We start from the raw sequence: 23,543 nt of genomic DNA, 5'->3' as shown, positions 1-23,543 counted from the left end.
GTTCATCTCCCTATCACTCTAAATTGGTAGGTATTTCAAGAACTTAAACGATCACATATCTGTTATCTGAGTCATTTTTTTTTTCTTTTATTGAATGATAGTATAACTAAAAGAGGGTATGAAGCTGATGTCTATGAGATCTTGTCTCCATGGGAAGTTTTCGGGAGATTCGTCACAGCGCGGAAGCCGATGAAAGAGATTTATTTTCTCAGTTAGTCTTGAAGCTCTACTAGCGCCCCACTTAAACTGCGTTTAATATTGAGTCAGTCATTATTTGTCGCTACTTCGTGAGTGCGACTTATTGCTATGATAGATCGTGGGAAAACGTCTAGTGAAGATAAGGCGTAAGTCATTCAAATGGGTATTTCTCCCCACTCTGCATCTCAGATACTTTAATTAATTATCTGAAATTACCAGCAGTAAAGCGCTGTATTGCTATTAAATAATCACTAGTACAATCAACAAGAAGAAAAGCATACTATCAAAATTGATGGAAGAAGAAATTATAAAATGAGAAAGAAGTTGTAAATCAAGATTTTCACTCACTCATTTCTCTCCTCAGTTCAAAAATCGTCTTATGATCTCTATAATTCGAACTTTCGTCACTTCGAAATCTCTCTAATCAGTTCTTTTTTCCGTTAAATTTTTATTAATCAAGAGACGACTGTACCTACTATTTATTCACTATTGATTCTCTTTTTTTCTTTTTTTTTTGTCTTTGATAAGGATTTGAGAAGTTCTCTGACTGGCTGAGATGTAACTTGCATTTTTTCATGTAAATCTTTACATCAGCACATGCCCAGTCATAGTCAGCAATGCCATCAATGAAATACATTATTTTGCTTGAATCATTATTATATTCGAAAATAAGCATAGTTCAATCGTATTTGTATGTCAAAAATATTGACCGAATGACCTTTCAACTAACTTATGATTCTTCTTCTTCTTCTGTTGGTTTACTGGCTTATATTCCATACGTGGAACCTACAGCCATAACCTATGATTCTTACCTCTTCGTTGAATCATAACGACATGCAAAGATCATGAAGAAATATTTGTATCCTCTTGAGCTCTGCATGAAGAGTTTTTCGGTGAATTTTACTACTTTAATTTATCATTTTTTATGCATTTTTATTATGTCTGAGACTGTAAATTGTGTTCAGAAACCTTGTGCTTCATTTACATCAAACCGCACAAACTGTTTCTCTAATTTTCTCTGTCTTGTGTATCTTTTTAAAATTGAATTTTTCGGGCTACAATGAATTTGAAGTAATCACTGTCAAGTACGATAGAGTCTAGAGGAAAATCTTTAATGATCTCTTTCGAGTGGAGTGAAGCTATCAGCAAAGAACCATACGGATTTATGCCGGTGGCTCAAGTCGGGAACCACCTATCTAAATTCTGATTTTTGAACACTTCCCTTCTTATAAATTGTTTTTGACAGGAAATAAGAAAATTTTATTGCTTGATATTTTCACAGAATATACTTTGAAAGGTCAAAGGAATTTTAAAAAAAATTACTGCTGATCAGTTTCCCTACAAAAACATAAGATATCATGAAAATTCAGCAGCGCAACATACCAAGATAAGTGGTTTCGAACTTAGCCTCTAATATAGTTTTTCTACTTGTTTTTAATTTTTTAATTTTTTTTGTTTTTTCCTCTTTTACTCGTGGTTAAATAATTTTATCAAAGGAAAATGCCCTTGAAAGAAATATCTTACATTCTAGTCCTTTCTCCCTGAAGTTAATGAAAAACAGATGAATTTATGTTGAAATGCATTTTTTCCTTTTACGTGCGCACATACAACTGCTAGATATATTGAATTTGAGTTCTCTCTCACTTCCTTGGGGAACATACAAATTAAATCGGTGGAAAATAGCATTTTTGTTTTAGAATTTTCACTTTTTTAAAACTTTCTTTTTCTACTTAAGTTCAATTTTCGCCTGTAAAAGTTTAAGACAGAAAATATTGAATAAAAAAAGTCCGCACATTTTCAACTGATAGACAATACTGCTCGATCAATGTGATAAAGCAGCATCATCAGTTGCAGAATCAGTCGTATGCTGTTTATAAAACTACTCTTATTGTATGTTCATTATCTTTCTTTTTTCTGTTCTTCCGTTTTTGTTATCAATGTTTGTTCATAATCAAAAATAGCGTTGAGTTTTATAACTTATACTTTTTATAAAAATATAAGATTTCTAAACGCATAAGTCAAATAACTTGTTTTTTTTTGTTTGCATTTTTTGAGTGATTTATATCTTTAAATCAAATATACATCAAAGGCTAAGAAACAATACCGCCTAGCCGCTAATTTTGGCAAAAATGAGTTAGCGACTTTGCCAAATTCTACAGTATAAAATCCGCAAGCTGATATTTTTAGTTAATTCCAATCCAACATGGCAGCACCCTACTATTGCTGTAATGTGTAAAAAAATTACAAATCCAACATAAAAATTACAAAAAATTGCCTCGTTTTTTCTTCATCCTGCAAAATCGTCGCAGATAGGCAGTATCACAACATGTATCTCTTAGAGAATAGGGAATGATAGAATAAGCTTCCATAGTGAGATCTGGGACTTGGAAACAAGATCGTAATTCTGATTACATTCAAAATTCATGCTGCCCATGTAGAAAGACTCACCAAATAATTTACTGAGCAAATAACTCTCAATAATTGTACATTTACTTATTGTTATAAGCCGCAGATATTTTACTTGGCGTTTTAGAAGGATCGATTTTCTTACATTCTGGATGTCTATAGGAGGATTTCTATTAAGGTAAAAAAAGTAACGACATCTAACAGATGACACTTGATGCAGAACTTCAAATTAAAAATTGAAAAATACTTTTGGGAAGTTCGCAATCTAGCAAAAGGAAATGTTGGCATGTCATTCAATTTCACATCTGGAATAAAAAGAATAAATTGAATATTTTGATAAGTTTTAGGTATTCTTTAATGAACGACTATATTCCAAAGTGTGGCTAATAAATAAAATTACACCAAAACAGAGATCATTTCATGGAAAAACAAATAACAACATTTAAACTCTTAATGGTATAACATAGAATATAACATATCATAAAATAATAATAATTTTCGTCAAAAATATACAACTATATATAGATACATAATTTTCTGACAGGAAACTCAAATATAGGAACTCCAGCTTTGAAAAAATATGACATCAATAACGGCACCTGAAATCTCAATAATAGCTGTGTAACAAATGCAAGAATCAAAACTTAAAACTCCCAAAATATTTGGTGTAGGTATTTATTTATTTAGTTTTATTTTCATGAGTTTGACTCAAGAACCAAATGGAAATTCATTCAAGATTAAATCTCCACTCGCTAAAATTAATTTATTTACACCTTAGAGCTGTATTCATAGTCAATCATGAGCAAATCGAACGCTAAACTCAAGACTTCAAAATTGTCAATCTTTTTGAGTGCCTCCGAAAAGGAAGAGACCTCTTTTATTGAGATTTTCACAGAATATTTGCACAGAGAAAAAATCACAGGAATTTTCAAGAAATCGTTTTGCTTGATTTTTTATTTAAAAAAATGAAGTACACTGAGAAGTCTGCAACAATGCCAACCGAGATTTGTGGTTTTTAAGTTTAGCAATTGGAATAAAACAGCACAATTATGTAGCATACTCATGGTTAAATTTGATACCTCATTTAAATAAGTATTGTTAAACCAAAGACAGCAAATAATTCATTGCTTGGCTGATAAAAGAGCGTAACTACCTACTACACTAAGAGATGAGCTCAAGATGACATCAAGTTACATGAACAACAGGGGTCACTCGATATGTAGTCACTTCCTTATGTCAGGAGAGCCATGAATTGTTGGTCAAAATAATTACAATGAATGTATTGTCTTGAGTAATAAGTACGTAAGAATTGAATGTGAAAGTTTAAAAGCAGTAATGTCTTCTTAAAAAAATGAATTTTCAAAGATTAAACTACAGCCCTCACTAAAAATATGAGCAGTTGAGAGGAGGAATAAAATGACCTGTTCCGTCCAATGTGGAAGGATTGATTCACTCTTAGGTTTTTTTTAACTTGCAGATAGCCAAAGTTGTTTGTACATAATGAGTAACATGCTTTCATTTTCTTCCTCAAAAAAGTAATGGAGCCGGTTACTTTGCTTCACCTCACAACTGCCTCTTTAAGCTATGCAGGCTTACATGCCTAATATGAATAAAATTTTAAAAAGTACAAATGTACTCCAAACATTTCCATCACAATATGTGCTTATACTACAACATTAAGTATACTAGAGGTTGGAACCAAGTTCCTCAGATCAGAAAACGACAGACAAAAATTGATTTGCACATTTTCAGTTTTTCTTGAAATTGAAAAATGTTCCTTGACCTCCATTCAGTGGAGGCATCAATCCTTGACCCACTTTATTTTAGAATAAATTCTTTTTTAACAATGAACTTGAAGAAGTTCTCAGCAATTGAGACCCTACAAAAGAGAGATCTCTTTGTTTCCTTCAGAATATCGATTAAAACTAACCGTAAAAAAATAATTATCATGGTACCAAGGTGTCTATCTTTTGTTAGACACAATTGATCACATTTTTTTCATTTCAGATCCCAGAATCTTATTTACTGAAAAATGCTTAATACAAAGAGAATGATGAGTTAGTACAATCAAATCATCAGAAACTACTTGCTACAAAGCCTTAACTTCAGAATGTTAAGTAAATTACTGTCTGCTTCGACCATAGATTCCCTGAGTCTCAACAAGTCACTAAACGTAATAACTTTCAGGCACCGAAGGAATAAGTATTACCCTATCAAAACATTCATACAATGTACCACTAGACAGGGTGCAAAATTAGGGACCACAATATATTTTACACACCTGATTGCAATTTTACGAAAAATGCGATGCACGCTTAATGTAAACCACGCTTTCATTATTTCGTATTTCTCAATTAGAAGTTAAATATGAAATTTTTTGATTCGTTTATTCATGTAGAACACGCTCTACGTGAGATTTTAATGATACAATATGTTCTGAAATGCTTAATCTTTTACTCTGTCTAGTGGTCCATTTTTTGGAGTGGTCCTTGTAGAAAAACTCACCGCAGCGCAAAAGTTACAACAAAAGGTAAAGACAAAAATAATCCAATGATACAACAATGATACATTATGATGATAGTCTTACAATGATAATCTTACAACGATAATTATTTCAGGATAAAAATGGAATGTCATGGAAAATGCCTGATGCATTACTGCATTTCTTGTTTTTAAAGGGTTTTCTTTCCTGAAAAGAAAAAAATCACTAAAATTCAAAAATAATCAATATATTGAAGGGATGGCAAAACTCTGAACTCAAGTCTGCAGAGCTACCTTGAACAAAATTTTGTAAAAATGATAAGAACAAAAAATATCACAGGTTTGCGATTTTTTAGAAAGGAAAAATCTGACTTAAAAGAGAATGATTCACGGAAGAAAAAATAAAGAGAAGAAAATAGAAAACTCCGCCCATAAAAATAATAATAACTTATAACAGCCTGTTTTGGAAGGTTCAATTTACAATCCCAAGATGGTCAATTTTCAAACAACTTTAGGAAAGGGACTAGATTAGTTCATGATCTAAGATACATCATTTTGTCTCATGGAAACAATCACTCACATGGCTTTTTCCTACGAACGCGCCAAGCCATATCTCAAAGATCATTTCATTAGAATCAATGCTACCTAAATTTACACACTTTTAGACTGCAAACAGAGGATTCACTATATTGATTCTTGCATTTATTTTCAATGCTAAACTGTCATCAGACGGTCCTCTATGGCAGTCTTAAAGTGCGTAAATTTATTTGGTGTGAAATGTAGTGACCAAACTTGAATCCTCCTTGAACTTTGCTGAAAAAATTAGGAAAAAGAGTTGCCATTCTAGATTCCATCTCAGAACCTGAGTTGGCGATTTAAAATTGGGAATGAATTAGAATTAGAAGACATAAAAAATTAAACTATTTCATTGTACAAGTTTCATCCACCTCCAAGTGCTCAATCTTTGAGCCTAAAAATATTTGCTCCATGATTTTGCTCTTCTATTTAATTTCCCAGATTTAGAGACTCAAGAGCAAGACTTAAAAAAGACTTAAATGCATTGACTAGATAATCTCACAGAGTTGAATTTCACAGCTTATCAATCTCTGTGAATTTAGCAGGGGGTAGAAATATATCTAATGTTTTGCACAGCTGGAAATGCAAATACCAGTACCACTTGATGATGTCAGCAGCTTTTTCGGCGATGGCCATTGTTGCGGCATTTGTGTTGGCACTGGGTAAGGTTGGCATGATAGAGGCATCTACTACGTACAGGGATTCCACACCTTTCACTCTGCAAGAGAGAAACCAAGAATCTTTCAAAGAAAACTGATTGAAAAAAGCAGAGTCTGAAAAGTAAGTAAAAAATCTATGGAAGAAAACTGACACAGAAATGCATAGCTTGAAGTTCAAGTAAGTATGTAAGCAAATAATTTTCTAAAAAAAAAAACAAAAGCAATGAAGATTGATTATATTTGTGGGTCTCTTTGATTGCCGTTGCTCAGTCATTAGAGTTTTCTTTTAAGTTGATGGAGAGATTGCATTTCACGTCACTTATTAGCTAATTAGAAGAAAAATTATATACTGCCAGTGATGCAGAAAAGGTGGGAAAAAGGAAATGAAGGCATAAAGGTAAAACTTTTTCCACCTTTTCTGCATCACTGGCAATATTTATAAGTTTTCTTCTAATTTTCTTTTAAGAAATAGGCTGATTATTTACTTTATGTGAATAACTTTTCTTTTCGAAACGAGCCATCTTTTATTTTGTTGACAGCAAGCGCCTGTTTTCCTCGATCGTTCAAAATCGTATAATTTCACTCCTGTTATGGGCGAAGTCTAATTTTGGGGATGAGTACACCAAAATTCACTTGTAAACAGACGCTCGACGATGTCCGCGGACATTGAGAAACAACAGCCCCCAAATGAGAGCAAGAATATCTTCTTCACCTTGCTCTAGAGCTCACAGACAGTAGACCCAGGACAAAACTAGCACGCTCTCTAGCAGATCAAGCTGTTAGGATGCTACCTCAATGAATAGTAGCGGAGGTTCCAGATTGTCCACTGTCTGTTATACCTGAAAATTCTCATGGACGAAATAGAGACAGCTTTAAAAAAGCTTTTCAAAAGACTTTTGAGATATTTTGAAATGACTAAGTTAGAGACAGTACTTAACTTGCTCTTATCACTGCTCAGAAAAATGAACGGAAGACAGCAATTTTTACCCTCAGGCTCACAAATGTCAAAGTAAGCAACTCCAAGTACAAAGAATAAACCTGAACGACTTGATTTAATTTGAAAGGTGCAAACATTATCCAATTCTCAGTGGCATTACTCTCTGTCTATTGAGTTTGAAAAATTCCTAAGGAAAGACACTTGGACCTTTTTTACTTGGAAGATGTTTCTCTCTAAACCTACATTCCATTCCAGAGAGCGGTCATCTAATTTTTTTTCTAGAGCCTCTCAATGTTATTGGTGGGCAGCCCTACATATTGTACCAAAATTTGAATATTTTTACGGACTTATAGATACTTCAGATTGAACAGAATTACGAACTGAGGGAAAACAGACAATTTTGGACTAAAGTCAGATGAGAGGTAAAAAATCTTATGACTTACTTTAAAGTATGATCCACAACTGAATCATGAGAGCCCATTCGGCATGTTCCCACAGGATGATATGTTGTAAGGCTGACATGGCGCACATAGCACTCCCAATATTCATCAGAACCGAACGTCAAAGATGCACAGCCAGGTACTTTGTTCCTATTCAGTTTTGTCCCAAAGTCAGTTTTAAGTGATTCTGTTTCTGTGAGCTGCTCAACTAGTTTCATACCTATGGTAGGGTCAGAAATTCATGGATCATTTTACATCCAAATACAAACAGATATTCTTTTCATCTCAACTACTGAATGAGACTAAGTAATAGAACCAAAAAAGTTCCGAATTTACATTTTTCCCCTCAAGAAATGCTCTATCAGGTTACAGATCAGTGAGAAATCAAACGGTTCCAAAATAATGAAAGAGAGGTAAGTAAATTTTTTCAGAGTTGAAATAAACAGACGCTCAAGTGGGTAAAACTGGCTGAAATTTTCTTGAACTACACCTCAAAAATCACTTCCCCTTTTTAAAAAATTGCACACTGTTGTAGATTACGAGTAACAACAGATGTATAGAGGTACAATTGTAAAGACTACAAGTGTTGGTTTTCTTCAGTTTACTGAGTAGAGACTGGTTTTGCGTCCATCTCTTTCCCTCTGAGAAATTTCGGCTGTCTTTTTGTTATTTCTGAGTGTCAAAAAGTTTCACTATTCTGCGATCGGAGGCATCATCTATTTTTATACTTTTGTCTGTCTCATATTTAAGAGAAAGGCTGATGCACTGCCTAGCTAATCTTGATTACCAAAAGCAATGAAACAGTATTAAAACTTTTTGCGCTTGACTTCAAGACCATTGCTCTAACCTTGCCCATCTTTTCTCTTTGGCGCCTTGCAAGTCGGCCTCTCATAAGATCTATTTTCCTGTAAAACGTTCTGAATAAAGGGTGAGCCCTCTCTCTGAATTTTCTATTTGTATTAGTCCTTTTGAACATTTCCCATTGCTCTCTCACCTGAAAAATCTATTTTTCATTTCTCATTATAATGCAGCGTTAACTTGCAAGATCAGTATACATATGTGACCCAGCGCATGAGGGCCACAAGGAACATGGTTACTAAAACTCTTTATTTCATAAGTTCCCATGTGACACACACGGAAAAAATAGACTAAAGATGATTACCTTCCACTAATACTTGTACATCGTCCTTATGACTAAGATATTTAGGATCAATAACAGGTGGATCTGATGGGTTCCTGCTTCTCAATTCAATGAACCCGCGGCTTTTTGGGTGGAGAAGGACAGGACAAACGCTAACAACGTTATGAGGAAACATCTGCTTCAAATAGCTATCCCAAAACTGAAAAAAACCAATAAGGAAGTGATAACTTTGGAGAAAAGAAATTGCACTGCTGCGCTCTGATGGGCTAATGATCAAATTAAGGTGAATGCAGAGGTAGGAAACATAAAGAAAAGAAAAACACTATAAAAATACATCGATAGCCAAAAGGCAAAACCACGTATAGTATTTCCTTTCGGGACTTCACAGACTTACTGTTGTCATACTGTATTTTTTCTTTGGAATACTAGTCAACCTACTTGAGGACCTTGATTTCCTGTATCTTCTGGCAGAATATTCTTTGTAAATTCCAAGCCATGAATTAGCTTGTTTCTCTTCAAAGAAATAAAATAGGAGCAAAAATTTTGTAAAACCGCAATTTAGATACGTCGTTTCGCACTTTGGTCATTTAAATGGGTCTGTTGCAAGCAAGAGATACAGCCAAGTGAGAAGACTTTCAATGCAGAAAATTACAAAAAAATCACGATGAGCACATCAAAAAAAGTGAAATCTACTCAATAGTGCACAGTTCGTGACACACTTTTTCGAAGTTCCTGCATCTGCAGGCAGTTTTTCTTGGCAACCAGGTTTGGCCAGAAGGCGACATAAGAAAATCTAACCAAAATAAATAAACAAACAATCCAGCAAAATTTTTCTTGAAAGGTAAGATCCCAATCATTTTCAAGCGTTTCTTTCTTCCTTGTTTCTTTTGTGCAACAAAAACAAAAGCTTTAAATTGAAAGAAATCATACATTTAACAAGAAAAAAATGCGTTAAGTTGCTTTAAAACCTACTCTTGCACTGAATTTCTGTATCGATTATAATTTTTTTTTAAAAAAAAAAAAAAAAAAAAAAAATCATGACCTAATTTTTCCTGACCTGATCAGAAAAGCTCATCAATCTTCGGACCACTGCCCCAGCATCACTTGAAACTCCGGCTGGTAGAGACATCAACTGCAAATCGGGAGGCTCCCGATTTGGATCCTTTGCTGCATTTGTGTAGAGTACACCCAATGTCTCACAGCCCGGAGCGCTCCATAATCCTGAAAATTAAACAGGTGGGTGAGGAATCACAAATGTGTGAATGCCACAGGAAATTGAACTATATTGAAGCTAGAAGGTACCTGATTACTTTTCATCATGTTTATCATTTTTTTCGATTCTTGAAAAAATAATAAATAAATAAAAATAATAATAAGTAAGTAATTAAGGCTGGGCTGACCGGCGAGGCGCCCTCAAGGGACCAAGGCGACTGGCAACTGCCGTTGTGCACCCCGAAGTTGAACCGTGCTCCTTAACTTCGTGCTATTGACACTTAGTGTAACCTCTATATTCCCGCAAGGCTCCACACTCGTCTGATAGCCAACGGTAGGTCTTATCCAAGACTGCCGCACTGTGGCAGACGCTGCAGCACGGATTAAAATAATAATAATGTAACATATTTGAAACATTTGAAATTTGAAATAGGAACATATAGATCCCCAAACCATGTATCTCGGTTTGCAATGTTGCAGACTTCCTATCATACATCATTTTTTAAATGAAAAATTACTGAATGGCAATTCTTGAAAACTGCCTTGGAGCAGAGATTTTCAAACATCACAAACAAGATACATTGTTTGGCAGTTTCACCGCTAATATTAGTATTTGTATGTTACGGTTGAAACTCAACATCCATCCATGCTAGAGCCCACCAGTCAAAACTGGTCCTTAAACAATTCCACATGCGGTGCCACAACACAACCGTAACAGCCTTGCTTTGCTTTGCAAAATGATTACTCCATTAATGCAGTAAATATCACTTCACTTAAAATTAGTTATTGATAAAACCAACGGTAAAATCTAGAAATTGGTCAAAACTAATTTTTGCAGTAATGGTTTATGGAAACTGCCAATGTGGCCCCCTTCTGGATTTTCTCTCTTTGTTGGAGTCAAAAAAAATTTTGGTTCTGCTCCAGTTTCTCTTATTGAGTTATTATCATACCTTACAAGAAGTTTTGAGTCCCACCCACCTTTTGCTTAAAAAATAGTTTTTTTTTCCTCTCCTGAACAATTTGAAAAACTATGAATGGCCATTTTACAAAACCTACGAATGAATTGGTACATCTTGTTCTTACCTTTTCCTTGAAAGAAGTAGTAAAAGACATTCAGAGGGTTCAGGAAGGACTTCAGATCCATGCCTATCGGTTTGTCTAATACAACCATGTCTAATCCTGTCGTGACATGGTCTTGGAGGTTCCTTCCTACCGGCAAATCAACAATAACTGGAATCTACAGGGCAAAAGACAGCGGTGTAAAGTCACAGTTCTGCCACATTAGAAATGAAAGATTAGAGATAATTCCTTAAATCTACGACTAAACCTAGGCTAGGGTTCTAAGCATTTTGATAGAACTTACATTTATTCGGCTTTGAGACAGAGTCAGAAAACTTGGAGTATTTTACTCATTTATTTTGTTTTGGTGCGGGATCACCTGAGCTATTCTACTCAATTGTTGTATGTATTCTGAAAAATAAGGAAGGCTTTTTAAAGAAATTAAAAACCATTTCAATGTACCATCATTATTTTTATTTTTTATTTATAATAAAGGCTTGATGATGGTATTAATACAGGGTGATCCAAAAGTCCCTTCCACCTCCTCTAACTTTTTACCTAATTGAGGTAAAGATTTGAAACTTGGGGGATATTCCTAGGTCAAAGGGAGCTACTTTTTGGCCCCCCTAAAATTTTCAGGGGGCCCCCCTAGGGTGCGTCAAAAAAAATGAAAGTCTGAAATGTTCCGCTCCCCAGGCGGCAATCGATGACGTTTGGTAAAAAAACATGTTTGCCAAAATTTGGGCCAATTTCAACCATTTTAAATGGTGCCAAAGGTCAATTTTGTGATGAAATTATGATATTTTGGTTTAGACCTCGATTTCGTACAAAAAACTCGATTTTACGCTGAAATCGTGCGTTTACGAGAAAAATGCCAAAGAACTCGACTTGTAGAGGATGAAATTTTACACTAGGGGGACGTCTTTGTGACCGATAAAAATCAAATTGAACTAGAAAAACTCAACTCGGTATTTATTTTTTTGGTCCTCAGAATTTCCGAGGTCTTACAAATTAGAGGTTTAAAAGACTAATTTTTCACGAAAATTAGTCGAAAGAGGGTATAAATGAACTGTAGGCAAGTGTTGAGGATGCAAATGTCATCAGAACTTCCTCAGTTTCAAAAAAAGTTCCAACAATTTTGCACAATCCTCCAAAAAGTGTACGGCTCGAGAAGCAGGATCGTGCTATAATAGTAAGGGGAAAGTGCGGTTTGACCGGGAAAAATTGCGTAACAAACTTTCCCTATGTAATCGTCATCAGTAGGTCCCCCTGAACAACTTCCCAAAAGTTAAAAATGGCCCGACCCCGGAACACCCCTCAAAAAAGTTAAAATTGAAAATGGCGGCCGTAATAAGAGGGTCCGGGAAATCGGTATTTTAAAATGCTCATTCTGTCTCATCATGTTAGGTATCATTTCCTATGTAATTTTGGTCGTAGATTTCATAAATGAATTCCACAAGGTCCTCCGGCCAAAGAAGGCGCTCCAAATCAAAGATGGCGGCCAAATGTGAAAGGCAGGAGGTTGCATTTTTTTAAATATTCATCGAAGGAACAAGGAATGTGAAGTGTCATTATTTTCATGTATTTATGGCCAAGAAACTTAAATTTGATGTTATAAACGTATTTAATAAAGGAAATTAAAGGAAACATACGACTACCGAGAGAAACGTAAGCTCAGAAGGGGCCTTGCGGAATTCATTTATGAAATCTACGACCAAAATTACATAGGAAATGATACCTAACATGATGAGACAGAATGAGCATTTTAAAATACCGATTTCCCGGACCCTCTTATTACGGCCGCCATTTTCAATTTTAACTTTTTTGAGGGGTGTTCCGGGGTCGGGCCATTTTTAACTTTTGGGAAGTTGTTCAGGGGGACCTACTGATGACGATTACATAGGGAAAGTTTGTTACGCAATTTTTCCCGGTCAAACCGCACTTTCCCCTTACTATTATAGCACGATCCTGCTTCTCGAGCCGTACACTTTTTGGAGGATTGTGCAAAATTGTTGGAACTTTTTTTGAAACTGAGGAAGTTCTGATGACATTTGCATCCTCAACACTTGCCTACAGTTCATTTATACCCTCTTTCGACTAATTTTCGTGAAAAATTAGTCTTTTAAACCTCTAATTTGTAAGACCTCGGAAATTCTGAGGACCAAAAAAATAAATACCGAGTTGAGTTTTTCTAGTTCAATTTGATTTTTATCGGTTACAAAGACGTCCCCCTAGTGTAAAATTTCATCCTCTACAAGTCGAGTTCTTTGGCATTTTTCTCGTAAACGCACGATTTCAGCGTAAAATCGAGTTTTTTGTACGAAATCGAGGTCTAAACCAAAATATCATAATTTCATCACAAAATTGACCTTTGGCACCATTTAAAATGGTTGAAATTGGCCCAAATTTTGGCAAACATGTTTTTTTACCAAACGTCATCGATTGCCGCCTGGGGAGCGGAACATTTCAGACTTTCATTTTTTTTGACGCACCCTAGGCCCCCCTTGGGGGGGGGCAACGGCCCCCAACTTTTAATTTTCAAATGGGAAGACCCCCTTTGTGATAGCTCGTTCGAAAGAGCATAAAAAAAGAAAACTTTTCGCGCAAACCCGAAGTCAATATCTCAAACCGTTTCAAAATGGCGGCCGGTTAAAGTTCAAAATGGCCGAAAATTCACACCGGTTATTTATTGCGCGAAAATCGGTATGTAGGGGTATTTTGACACGAGAAAAACGAATTTGACGTTAGATTTTCAAAAAAAACCGAAATTTCCAAAATGGCCGCCGGTTAAAGTTTAAAATGGCCGAAAATTGTCACCTCGGTTTTTTGCTGATGGATTTGCCTAAAACTTGGAATTTGAGAGTATTTTGGCATAAGATAAACAAATTTGAACTTAGATTTCTAAAAAATCAATTTTTTGTCATTTTGAACTTTAACCGGCGGCCATTTTGGAAATTTCGGTTTTTTTGAAAATCTAACGTCAAATTCGTTTTTCTCGTGTCAAAATACCCCTACATACCGATTTTCGCGCAAACCCATCGACAAATAACCGGTGTGAATTTTCGGCCATTTTGAACTTTAACCGGCCGCCATTTTGAAACGGTTTGAGATATTGACTTCGGGTTTGCGCGAAAAGTTTTCTTTTTTTATGCTCTTTCGAACGAGCTATCACAAAGGGGGTCTTCCCATTTGAAAATTAAAAGTTGGGGGCCGTTGCCCCCCCAAGGGGGCCCCCTGAAAATTTTAGGGGGGCCAAAAAGTAGCTCCCTTTGACCTAGGAATATCCCCCAAGTTTCAAATCTTTACCTCAATTAGGTTAAAAGTTAGAGGGGGTGGAAGGGACTTTTGGATCACCCTGTATATTAGTCTATTCTATTCTAACTTTTTCTCTCTCTTTTTTCCTGCTTTTATTAGTATTTTGGAGAAATGTGCTTAGATATAGTTGGATTAAATGGTAATGATTAATTTTGATAGTTACTAACCTTAAGATTTTGTAGGTGATTCCGAGGGCCAATTCCAGAAAGTAACAGGATCTTAGGAGAACCAACAGCCCCTGCAGAGAGAATGATGGACTTTTTGGCACGAGTTTTCACGTACACTCCGTTTAGTTTGAACAGAACTCCGTAGGCTTCAAAATTACTTCGAAATAGAATCTAGCAGACAAAAATAAAAATAACTTATTACCTTGAATCGTTTGCAAAAGTAGGAAGATAGATTGGAAAGTACACGAGAACTGACATATTAGATTTTGCTTAAAGTTCATCATCATTCATGAAAAAATTGTGAAACCTGTGCAAGAATCAATTAAGAAATCCGAAGTTTTGTGCAAAAATGTTCCTGTCAGTTTTCATCTTGTAGATTTTCTACCTATACTCTCCTTAGAGTTGAAATGAAATGAATGAGAATACTTTTCTCCTTGAAAAGTATTCTCATTCATTTCATTCTATTACCGCGTTCTTTTTAGAATTCTCCTTGTTTTCCCATTTTCATTAGCCTCATTAAATACAATTTATGTTCATTGAAACCATTAGCTCTTTTTAGATATTGTATTTTGCACACACCTTTTCCACAACAGCATTTGGTAACACTCGGAGGTTGCCTGAAGCTTTCAACTTTGCATTTAGTGCTTCCTCACTGCTCCATCGAGCTCCTTTGTTCAGCGTTACCTGCGTCTCCATAAAGCCAGCGCCTCTCTCATTCACATCTACAACATCATACCCAAGTTGTTGCGCTGCTTTCAAAAGTGATTTTGAGAAACCAGTTACATATTGTATATCTTCTACAATTATTGGTCCTGTTCGCCCATGCGCATCTGAAAATGAATTACATAATTACAATAACTTCTATTTGATATAGAAAAAAGCACATGAACATTAAGGAGACTACGCTTACGGATAAAAACATCATTGCGGAGAAGAATGGGAAAATAATGTCCATATTTTGATCGTGGTATTTCAATAATTCTGTTTGAAAAACTCTGCTTTGGAGTTCTGGCAATGATGAAAATGGTCTGGGGTAACGGACAATGGCAATGTCCTTTCCTTAACCACCATCCCAACCCAGTCGACCCAGAACTGCTCTCCGATCAGTAAGATGAACATTAAGCTTCAGAATATGCTAAACTTTAGGGCGATTCTTGAAGTGTTAAAGAGGCAGATCGACGGTGTGAGTCGGCAATCACATAACTCAGTTTGCGACAACGCAGACTTCCTGTCATACTTTATTTTTTTAAAGGGAAAAACTACTCAACGGCAATTCTTTGAAATTGCCGTGAATTTTCTTCTCTTTGCAAAGAAAATTCTGCATAAACTTCAAGGAATGATGTCAATTTGTTCTCCTTTAAAAAAGTAACATGGATGCAGAGATTTCCAGACACCGCAAACGAGTTATGTGATAGCCGACTTACATCATCGAGATGTCTCTCTTCCAGGTGATATATTTTACCATTTCAATTGTATACCAGTATTCGCCTTTGAGCGTGCAGAGCCCTCTATTTTTAGAGAAGAATGAGAAAAATTTTTATCATGACAGTTGGAAAAACCTGTGAAAAACAAAGAAAATTGGTTTCTAAAACATACATATGTAAATCGTTGTCTCTTGCACGAGGAAGTGTATCCCAACTGCACTATTTCAGTGATCCTTACCAACATTTCATTTGTTTGTGGGAAAACTATTGCAAGAAGTTTCCTGAGATTTCAGGGGATTTTTCTTCATTCTCAAGAGAAAAAACTCCGAAAAACTCAGACCAATTCATGTGACAGTTCTCCTATGAGAGAATGAAATGTTTATAGAAATACTGAAACAGCGTAGACAAGATACATTCCTCCGTGCAAGAGACGACGAAGGGTGTCATAAGCTTGATGAAATAAAACACAAAAATATATTTACAGTAATATCCTGATTACGCTTGCAAGGATGTATAATAATCTGCAGTGAAAAAGGTCAACATTTTCACTGACACTGATAAGCAGACCAAAATTAGTGAAAACAATACGCACCACTATTCCTGAATCGACCTTTCTGATTTTCTGATTTCTTGAAGTAAGGTAGAAGATCATCGTAACTCCATTCTGAGCTGTTCCGTGGAGACCATGAATCAAAGTCTTTCCTATGTCCCCGTAAGTAAACATTAAAATTGAGCCGGCTTGAACCACCAATTACCTTTCCTGATGGCCATTTGCATACCTGTAAAAAATGCGATCGCATAAAAAAAACTTGTTTTTGACTGCTAGATAGGGCTACCTAGTCAAAAAACAAAGATAAATCCTTGATCCTTTAATTTTTTTGAAAAGGTAAAGCTGGTGGAAATTTTTTCTCATTATAGAATTTACTTATCTTTTGCTTGAATTTGGTGCTTTTTAATCATGAGCACCATTTCTTTCAGGTTGAGTATTTTCTTCATTTCCAGAAATGTAAAAAGGCGAGGTAAAAAATTTATAAAATTTTAAGCAAAGGTGTTAAGGCATCCTCTTCACAAGGTATGGAAATTTCTTGAAAGTGACAAGAATTTTTGGGAAGACCATATGAAATTTTTTCTATGAAAGATATTTTTAATCCTTGATCCTTCCAGTTAGAACAAACATGACATTTACATACAGTAAATACTTGTTTGGCAAAAAAAAGGGATGCTTTTCACTAAAATTACTCATATATCTTGCATTGAGAATGCATAAAGCTTTATATGAGGTTTTCCTTTGAACACAAAATTGTGAAGAAGTTATCATTAAAAACGAAAAAGAACGTAAATAAAAATTAAGAAATAGAAAGCTTTTCCACCCACATGGTCTGTAAGACTTTTGCATGCATGCTCTTGCGGAGTTGTCCGGTGCTGCCAGGCGCAGTCTGATTCCTGCAATAATGGGGTGATCACAGGAATATTGTGAATGAATGAAGATCGAGGACCTGCTTCCAGGACTAAAATTTTGTACTTAGTTACTTCTGATAGTCGAGCAGCCAGAATAGACCCTGCAGTTCCAGCTCCAACTAAGAACATGATAAACATTTTCAGCCAATGAATAACAGAAATGAACAAAAAAACAAAGGTGATGTATGTGAACATAGTGTGATTGAAAATAATGAAGTGATTTAAGGAGCAAGTCGACAGAGTAAGTCGGCATTCACATAACTCGTTTGCGGTGTCTGAAAATCTTCGCCTCTAGGTTATTTTTTTAGAGGAGAACAAATTGACATCATTCCTTGAAGTTTTTGCAGGATTTTCTTCGCACAGAGAGGAAAAATCACGGCAGTTTTAAGGAATTGCTGTTGAGTGGTTTTCCGTTTGAAAAATAAGGCATGGCGGGAAGTCTGCGACCTCGCAAACCGAGTTATGTGATTGCCGACTTACACCATCGAAGTATGTAATTGAGTGCATCATAACTAAATATTTCTCATCTGGTGTAGTTTCTCCATGTCTTAGTCATTGTTTAGTTGGAGGAAATCAAATCAACAACTGTAGCTCTTGAAACATTAAAAAAAATTATGATGGTTAAAAATTTAAATAGGTAAGTACATTTCCTTTTGATTATTCTCAGGTATTCAGCAATTTGATGGGAACGGGTCTGTCTGTCACATTTCAAACTTTGGCATAATTTGATTTTGAAATGGAAAACTAACTACCACACATCATTAAATATGGGAATAGAGAAATTATTGTTACACGCAGGAGTGCAGAGACGTTTCGATCATGTGGGTGGGTCATGTTTGATTGAGAGCAGGATTGGTAAGGTCTTGATGGAAACTGAAAGAAGCAGACTGAAAGACTTAAAATGAGAGAACTTCCTCGATTTAGAAGAAGTGTTTGAGCCGATTATGAAAATACAAAAGGAATTACCAATGATAAAATCATACTCTGAACTGACATAATATTCAGGTGGTATGAAGTATGATGGAAATAGTGAAAACCAGAAGTTCAGTCGTAAGATGATGAAAAATGCCACTGACATTAGTGTGTACAGGATCTTGGCTGAGTAGAACTGGATCATCTTCACTGACTTTTAAGTGGTGATTGTTGATAAGGAATTTAGTTACAGAGTTTGGATCAGAACTGGAAAAGTTTAAAAAAGGAATCATTAAAACTGAATCACGATTCTGGCTATGGGATGAATGAGTGGCAAAGGTAGACAACCTCATAATCAGATTAACAAGTAGTAATAGTCACTTATTTAATTAAGTAAACACTGGTCAAAACTTTACATGTTTACACAAACGACAGACAGTATTAATAGATTCAGGAGGAAATCGCACGTGACTCTTCAGTAATTAAATAGGATTACACGATTAAAATTACGGAAAAAATCGGATGAATTTGTGTACTTTGCTAAATGCAGATAAATGATAAGAAGCTTTGATTTGAATATGAAGAGGTTATGTTTTGATGCGATGTGTTATCACGAAGTTGTTCAATGCCACACTGCCGCACACTAGTGTCGATTGCGTGAAAGCAGGACAAGAGAAAGAGGAGGAAGAAAAGGGAATGAAGTAATAATAAGATCGGAGCCGGATTAAGGGGGTGGCCACATGGGCCGCGGCCCATGGCGGCAAATTTTACCATTTTTTTAAATTTAGGTAGGTATAAAAAAATCGGATTCAGAAAAAAAATAATCCATGAGAAAAGGGGACGAAATCTTTCTTTCCTGAGAGTATAGTAATTTCTAATTTTGTCGTTTTTCGGTGATACAAAAAATAGCATCTTTCATTAGTAGAGTGAAGAGGGGAACTAAACACGCAATTTGGCCTGGAGCTCGACGCAGAGAGGAATGATGACGAGGACTTGAGAAGAAAAGGACAAGTAAGTAAAGCCCTCGGCGCGGCGATCGGCATGTAACACGTATTAGCACCTACAAGACTGCATGAATACTTCCAAACACACACATTGCGCCAAGCACTGTGCGGTCAGGAGCGGTTGGCGTGAAACGTATAGCGCCTACAAGACTGCAAGAATACTTCACGCATTGCGCCAAACGCAGTGCGACCAGCGCGGAGCAGCGGCGGAAGAATAAATTATTAAACCACATTTATGTTTGTTCTTTCAGAGGTTTTTGGTTTATTTTTTATAAATGGAGGACCTTGTCCACATAGATATAAGTTTACGGAACTTAACTTTCGCGCAAAGTTCCGTGAAATTTTGCTAGGAGTGTTGACAGGGCTTTCGCACGAGTAGGTAAACGTGTCTTACGCACCCCTCCACCCCCGGCACGTTCACTATGATGGTTTTTATTGATGTTTCAAAACGAATGAGAAGGGGGCGGCAAAATACAGGCGGCCCATGGGCGGCAAGTAGGTAAATCCGGCCCTGAATAAGATAGAAGTGGAATAGTGGCACCATGGCGAAATTGCACGTCAACTCGTCATTTGCACTACAAGCTTTTTACCGAACCGGATAAGGTTACTTCAGCATCATGTCAGTTCGCCTTCAATTTTTAGTATAGGCAAGACGGGCTCCCACGTGGTCGAATAGAGGTATCGTCGTGAGATGGCAGGCTCCTTCGGGACACACTAAAAAAATAGCTGTTTCCGGAAGAGGTCATTTAGCGCCGTCAGGTCGCATTCAAGTTTTAATGTAGGTAACTTAAGCTCCCACGTGGTCGAAAAATAGTATATCTTCCCTCATACATATGGACGGATCTCTATCAAACGGAACTGTGTGCCTGTGTATTAAGACATGAGCCATGAGACCCATAAGAATACATGTCTAACAGGGCTCACGTCTTATTGCACATAGTTCCGTTTGACAGAAATACGTCCATATAATGGTCAGACGGTCTCTGTCGGTAAAAGTGTTGTAGGTAACTTTTGTTAGAACGGGTCAACTCCTTTTTTGATGTCTTTTATGCCAAAGTTAAGTTCCAAATTGAGTTCAAGCGCATTTGAATCGATTTTTTCTTGAAAAGACCTAAGCACCAGGAAATAGAATTCGAGCAAAGCAGTGAGAACTGTTCAGGGGCGGACTGGTAGTCGAAAAGTTAGGAGGAGACCTAAATGTAAGAGCCTCTCCTGTCGTTTGGGGGCCCCTCTAAGAAGGTCCGGGGACCCTCCCCCGTAAATTTTGAAAATTTCACACTTATTAAACACGTAGGCATAATTGGAGTTGGATTCTACAGTACTTGAACTTCAAAATAACCCATTCTCTGGATTCATCGGGGGTCCCTTCATCACACATGCTTTTGGCGACCTTCCATGTCTCTTAGAGACAAATTTTCAAGGAATTCGGGGCCTTTTATTGATTGAAAAGGATAAGAAACCTTTTATTGATTGAAAAGGATAAGAAAATTACAACAGTACTTGAACTTCAAAATAACCCATTCTCTGGATTCATCGGGGGTCCCTTCATTACATATGCTTTTGGCGACCTTCCATGTCTCTTAGAGACAAATTTTCAAGGAATTCGGGGCCTTATTAGTGATTGAAAAGGATAAGAAAATTACAACATTACGGGAAAAAAACGACGACTCGAAAAAAATTCGCCGCGGGGGCCCCTTCAGAACCTCAGCGGCAAATTGTTGGGGGGCGATCGCCTCCCCGCGGCACAGGAAAGCCGAAAAACCAAGCGGGGACGCTACTTCAATTTTAAGCTTCCATCGCCTTGCTAAGGCGCAGGGATACAACTATTTGAACACTCCGGAACGCGTGAGGTATCACGCTTCAATTGAAGGCGTTTTCGAATCTTCTGTATTTTCATGAGGAGATTTTGAAACTTGTTTTGCATTACATTGTAGATTTTAGTTCCGTTTATTATTTAGTTAAATTACTCCTGCTTCTTAATTTTTAATTATTCTGCAAAAATTATCTGTTTGCGGAATACAACCCTGGCTTTAGCGCCCTTAAACTACGGCCTGAACGGTCGAAACTGCAGTTGCGGCACAGGAAAGCCAAAAAACTAATGTTTTCCGCCAAAATTTTCCGGAAAAACATGAACTGTTGAGCAGTATTGAAAAACAGTAGCTTGAGTATTATATACTGTAAAATGCATCAAACTAACTCATTTTTGCCAAAATTATCAGTTAGGCGGTATTGGTCTTCCGCCCTCGAGATCCCCCCTTAACAAGGAGTTCTCCTACTCCCTCCCCTCCCATCCAAAGAAGTTCCTTATTCCGTCAATGGCGTTAAATTACTTTTTTTCTATCGGTAAATTTGAACCAGGGAAGATTTAGTAAAGGAGTAAAACTCCTAATCGCATTGCATTTACCAATCTTCAAATGTATAGAGAGAAAAAAGAGAGAGAGAAACAATCGGATCCCTAACCGGCGTGGCGCGGTGGCAGAGCTAATTTTTCAAAATTGTTTCGTCGGTGCCCGGTGAAGATCGATCAAAACGGGAACGTGGAACGGTGGAACGGGTGATACAAATGGTGGCTTACCCTGCCATGCTAAGTAAGAACGCCGTATGAGACATCAGGCGTTGCCAAATTACCTTCGATAAAAACCGAATTTACCGGGAAAATCGTGAATATTATTTTCCAAAACCTTCAGACAATTTTGTACGCAATTCGAGCTAAAATATCTAAAAATTTCAAAGAAAAATGAGCATACACTGAAAAAAAAAATCTCGGTGTTTTTACTAAGAAAATGGTAAAATTACCAAGAATTCAGGGTTCTATTTGATCCCAGTTTTTCTTGGTAAAATTACCATTTATGGAATTGATAATTTTACCGAGAAATCTCGGTAAAATTATTGAACTTTCTCGGTAATCTTACTGGACCTTGGTAAAAACGCCGATATTTTTTATCGACTGTGGTAGAATTACCCAGATAAAATGGCAAAGTTACCGGGAATTGATTACCAATAAAAGTGGTATTCTTACCTGGAAAAAACAGTAAAAATACCGGTTTTTAGGTAAGCTTACCAGTCTGTCTTGGTAAAATTACCAATAATTGGTAAAAAGAGTGATATGGTAGAGGCACCACCGGACCTTGGCAAAAACGCCGAGAATTTTTTTTCAGTGTTGTTTTCCAAAATTTTCAGACAATTTTGTACGCAATTCAAGCTAAAATATCTGAAAATGTCAAAGAAAAATAAGCATGAATGTCGTCGATATTATTTATATATATATATATATATATATATATATATATATATATATCAGCGCTCTTTGGTGCTTTACGACGCCTAATCGCCATTATATGTCGTCAATAATACACGATTAATTTCAGGAAATTTGGCAACTCTCGAATGTTCATAAGGCGTTCTTCCTTAGCCCGGCAGCGTGGCCAACGCCGCCAACAGCTTTGTTGAGGGGTCACGTCCGCGTCCCGGCCGGTGATGGAGCCCTTCTTCCTCGCTTTTAAATTAATATTGGACAAACGGATCGAGAGCGATTTGAAGGTTTATGAACCGCCGGAGTAATCTCTCGCCTCCGCGGCCGTCTTATTGTTTTATCCGTCTTTGGCGCTCTTCTCTATTTCAAGTGTCTAATCTTCCACGATCCGTTTTTCCACGTTGCCGGCACGCTTCTTTTTCTATCATTTTTCATTTTTTTCACGTAGATACATAAAAGTCCCTCTGTGACACATAGCTGCTAATGTCTCCTATCTTCCCAAAGCCCTTAAGGGAGTTGGCCCTCCTCCAACTCCTCTATAACCCCCTATCGCCAGCTTTTCATTGAGCGTCCCTTTCGTCTCCTGGAGGAACCGAATCAAACATCTTCTTCGGCAGCATTTCCTCTGTCAGCCTGTTGACATGACTATACAAAACAAGTTGTTTGGTCATCAAGTCGAATTTTCTATAAATCTATACAAAATTCTATAAAAAGTAGAAGGGCAATCAATAAAAGAGAGTAAGTAGACACAGTAGTCTTGAAGAAGGAAAAAATGCGACAAAAATTTACTCAAAATTGGTTTGCAGTTGGCGAATCCAGGGTATGTGTAGACTTAAAATCACGAAAAATGAAAAACCTAGCTGATCCAATTTCCAAAATATCGCAATTAGAAATTTCCATG

The 23,543-nt window shown here is 36.5% G+C and overlaps 1 protein-coding gene across 1 annotated transcript; it reads right to left on the bottom strand.

Moving 5' to 3' along the window:
* Positions 1 to 2,367: 2,367 nt before the first annotated feature.
* On the bottom strand, positions 2,368 to 18,977 carry LOC109034483 (glucose dehydrogenase [FAD, quinone]). Its single transcript, XM_019047673.2, has 10 exons — positions 18,440 to 18,977; positions 17,390 to 17,592; positions 16,608 to 16,794; positions 15,171 to 15,421; positions 14,592 to 14,762; positions 11,134 to 11,287; positions 9,896 to 10,059; positions 8,860 to 9,037; positions 7,701 to 7,917; positions 2,368 to 6,379 (listed from the first exon to the last, which is right to left on the bottom strand). The coding sequence occupies exons 1-10, from the start codon at positions 18,588 to 18,590 to the stop codon at positions 6,175 to 6,177; spliced, it is 1,881 nt and encodes a 626-aa protein (XP_018903218.2). The 5' UTR covers positions 18,591 to 18,977; the 3' UTR covers positions 2,368 to 6,174.
* Positions 18,978 to 23,543: the final 4,566 nt, after the last annotated feature.

Source organism: Bemisia tabaci, chromosome 8 (assembly GCF_918797505.1).
Source record: "Bemisia tabaci chromosome 8, PGI_BMITA_v3".
NCBI classification, from domain to species: Eukaryota; Metazoa; Arthropoda; class Insecta; order Hemiptera; family Aleyrodidae; genus Bemisia; species Bemisia tabaci.
Note: the sequence above shows the minus strand (reverse complement) of the source record. Positions and strands in the feature narration are given on the sequence as shown.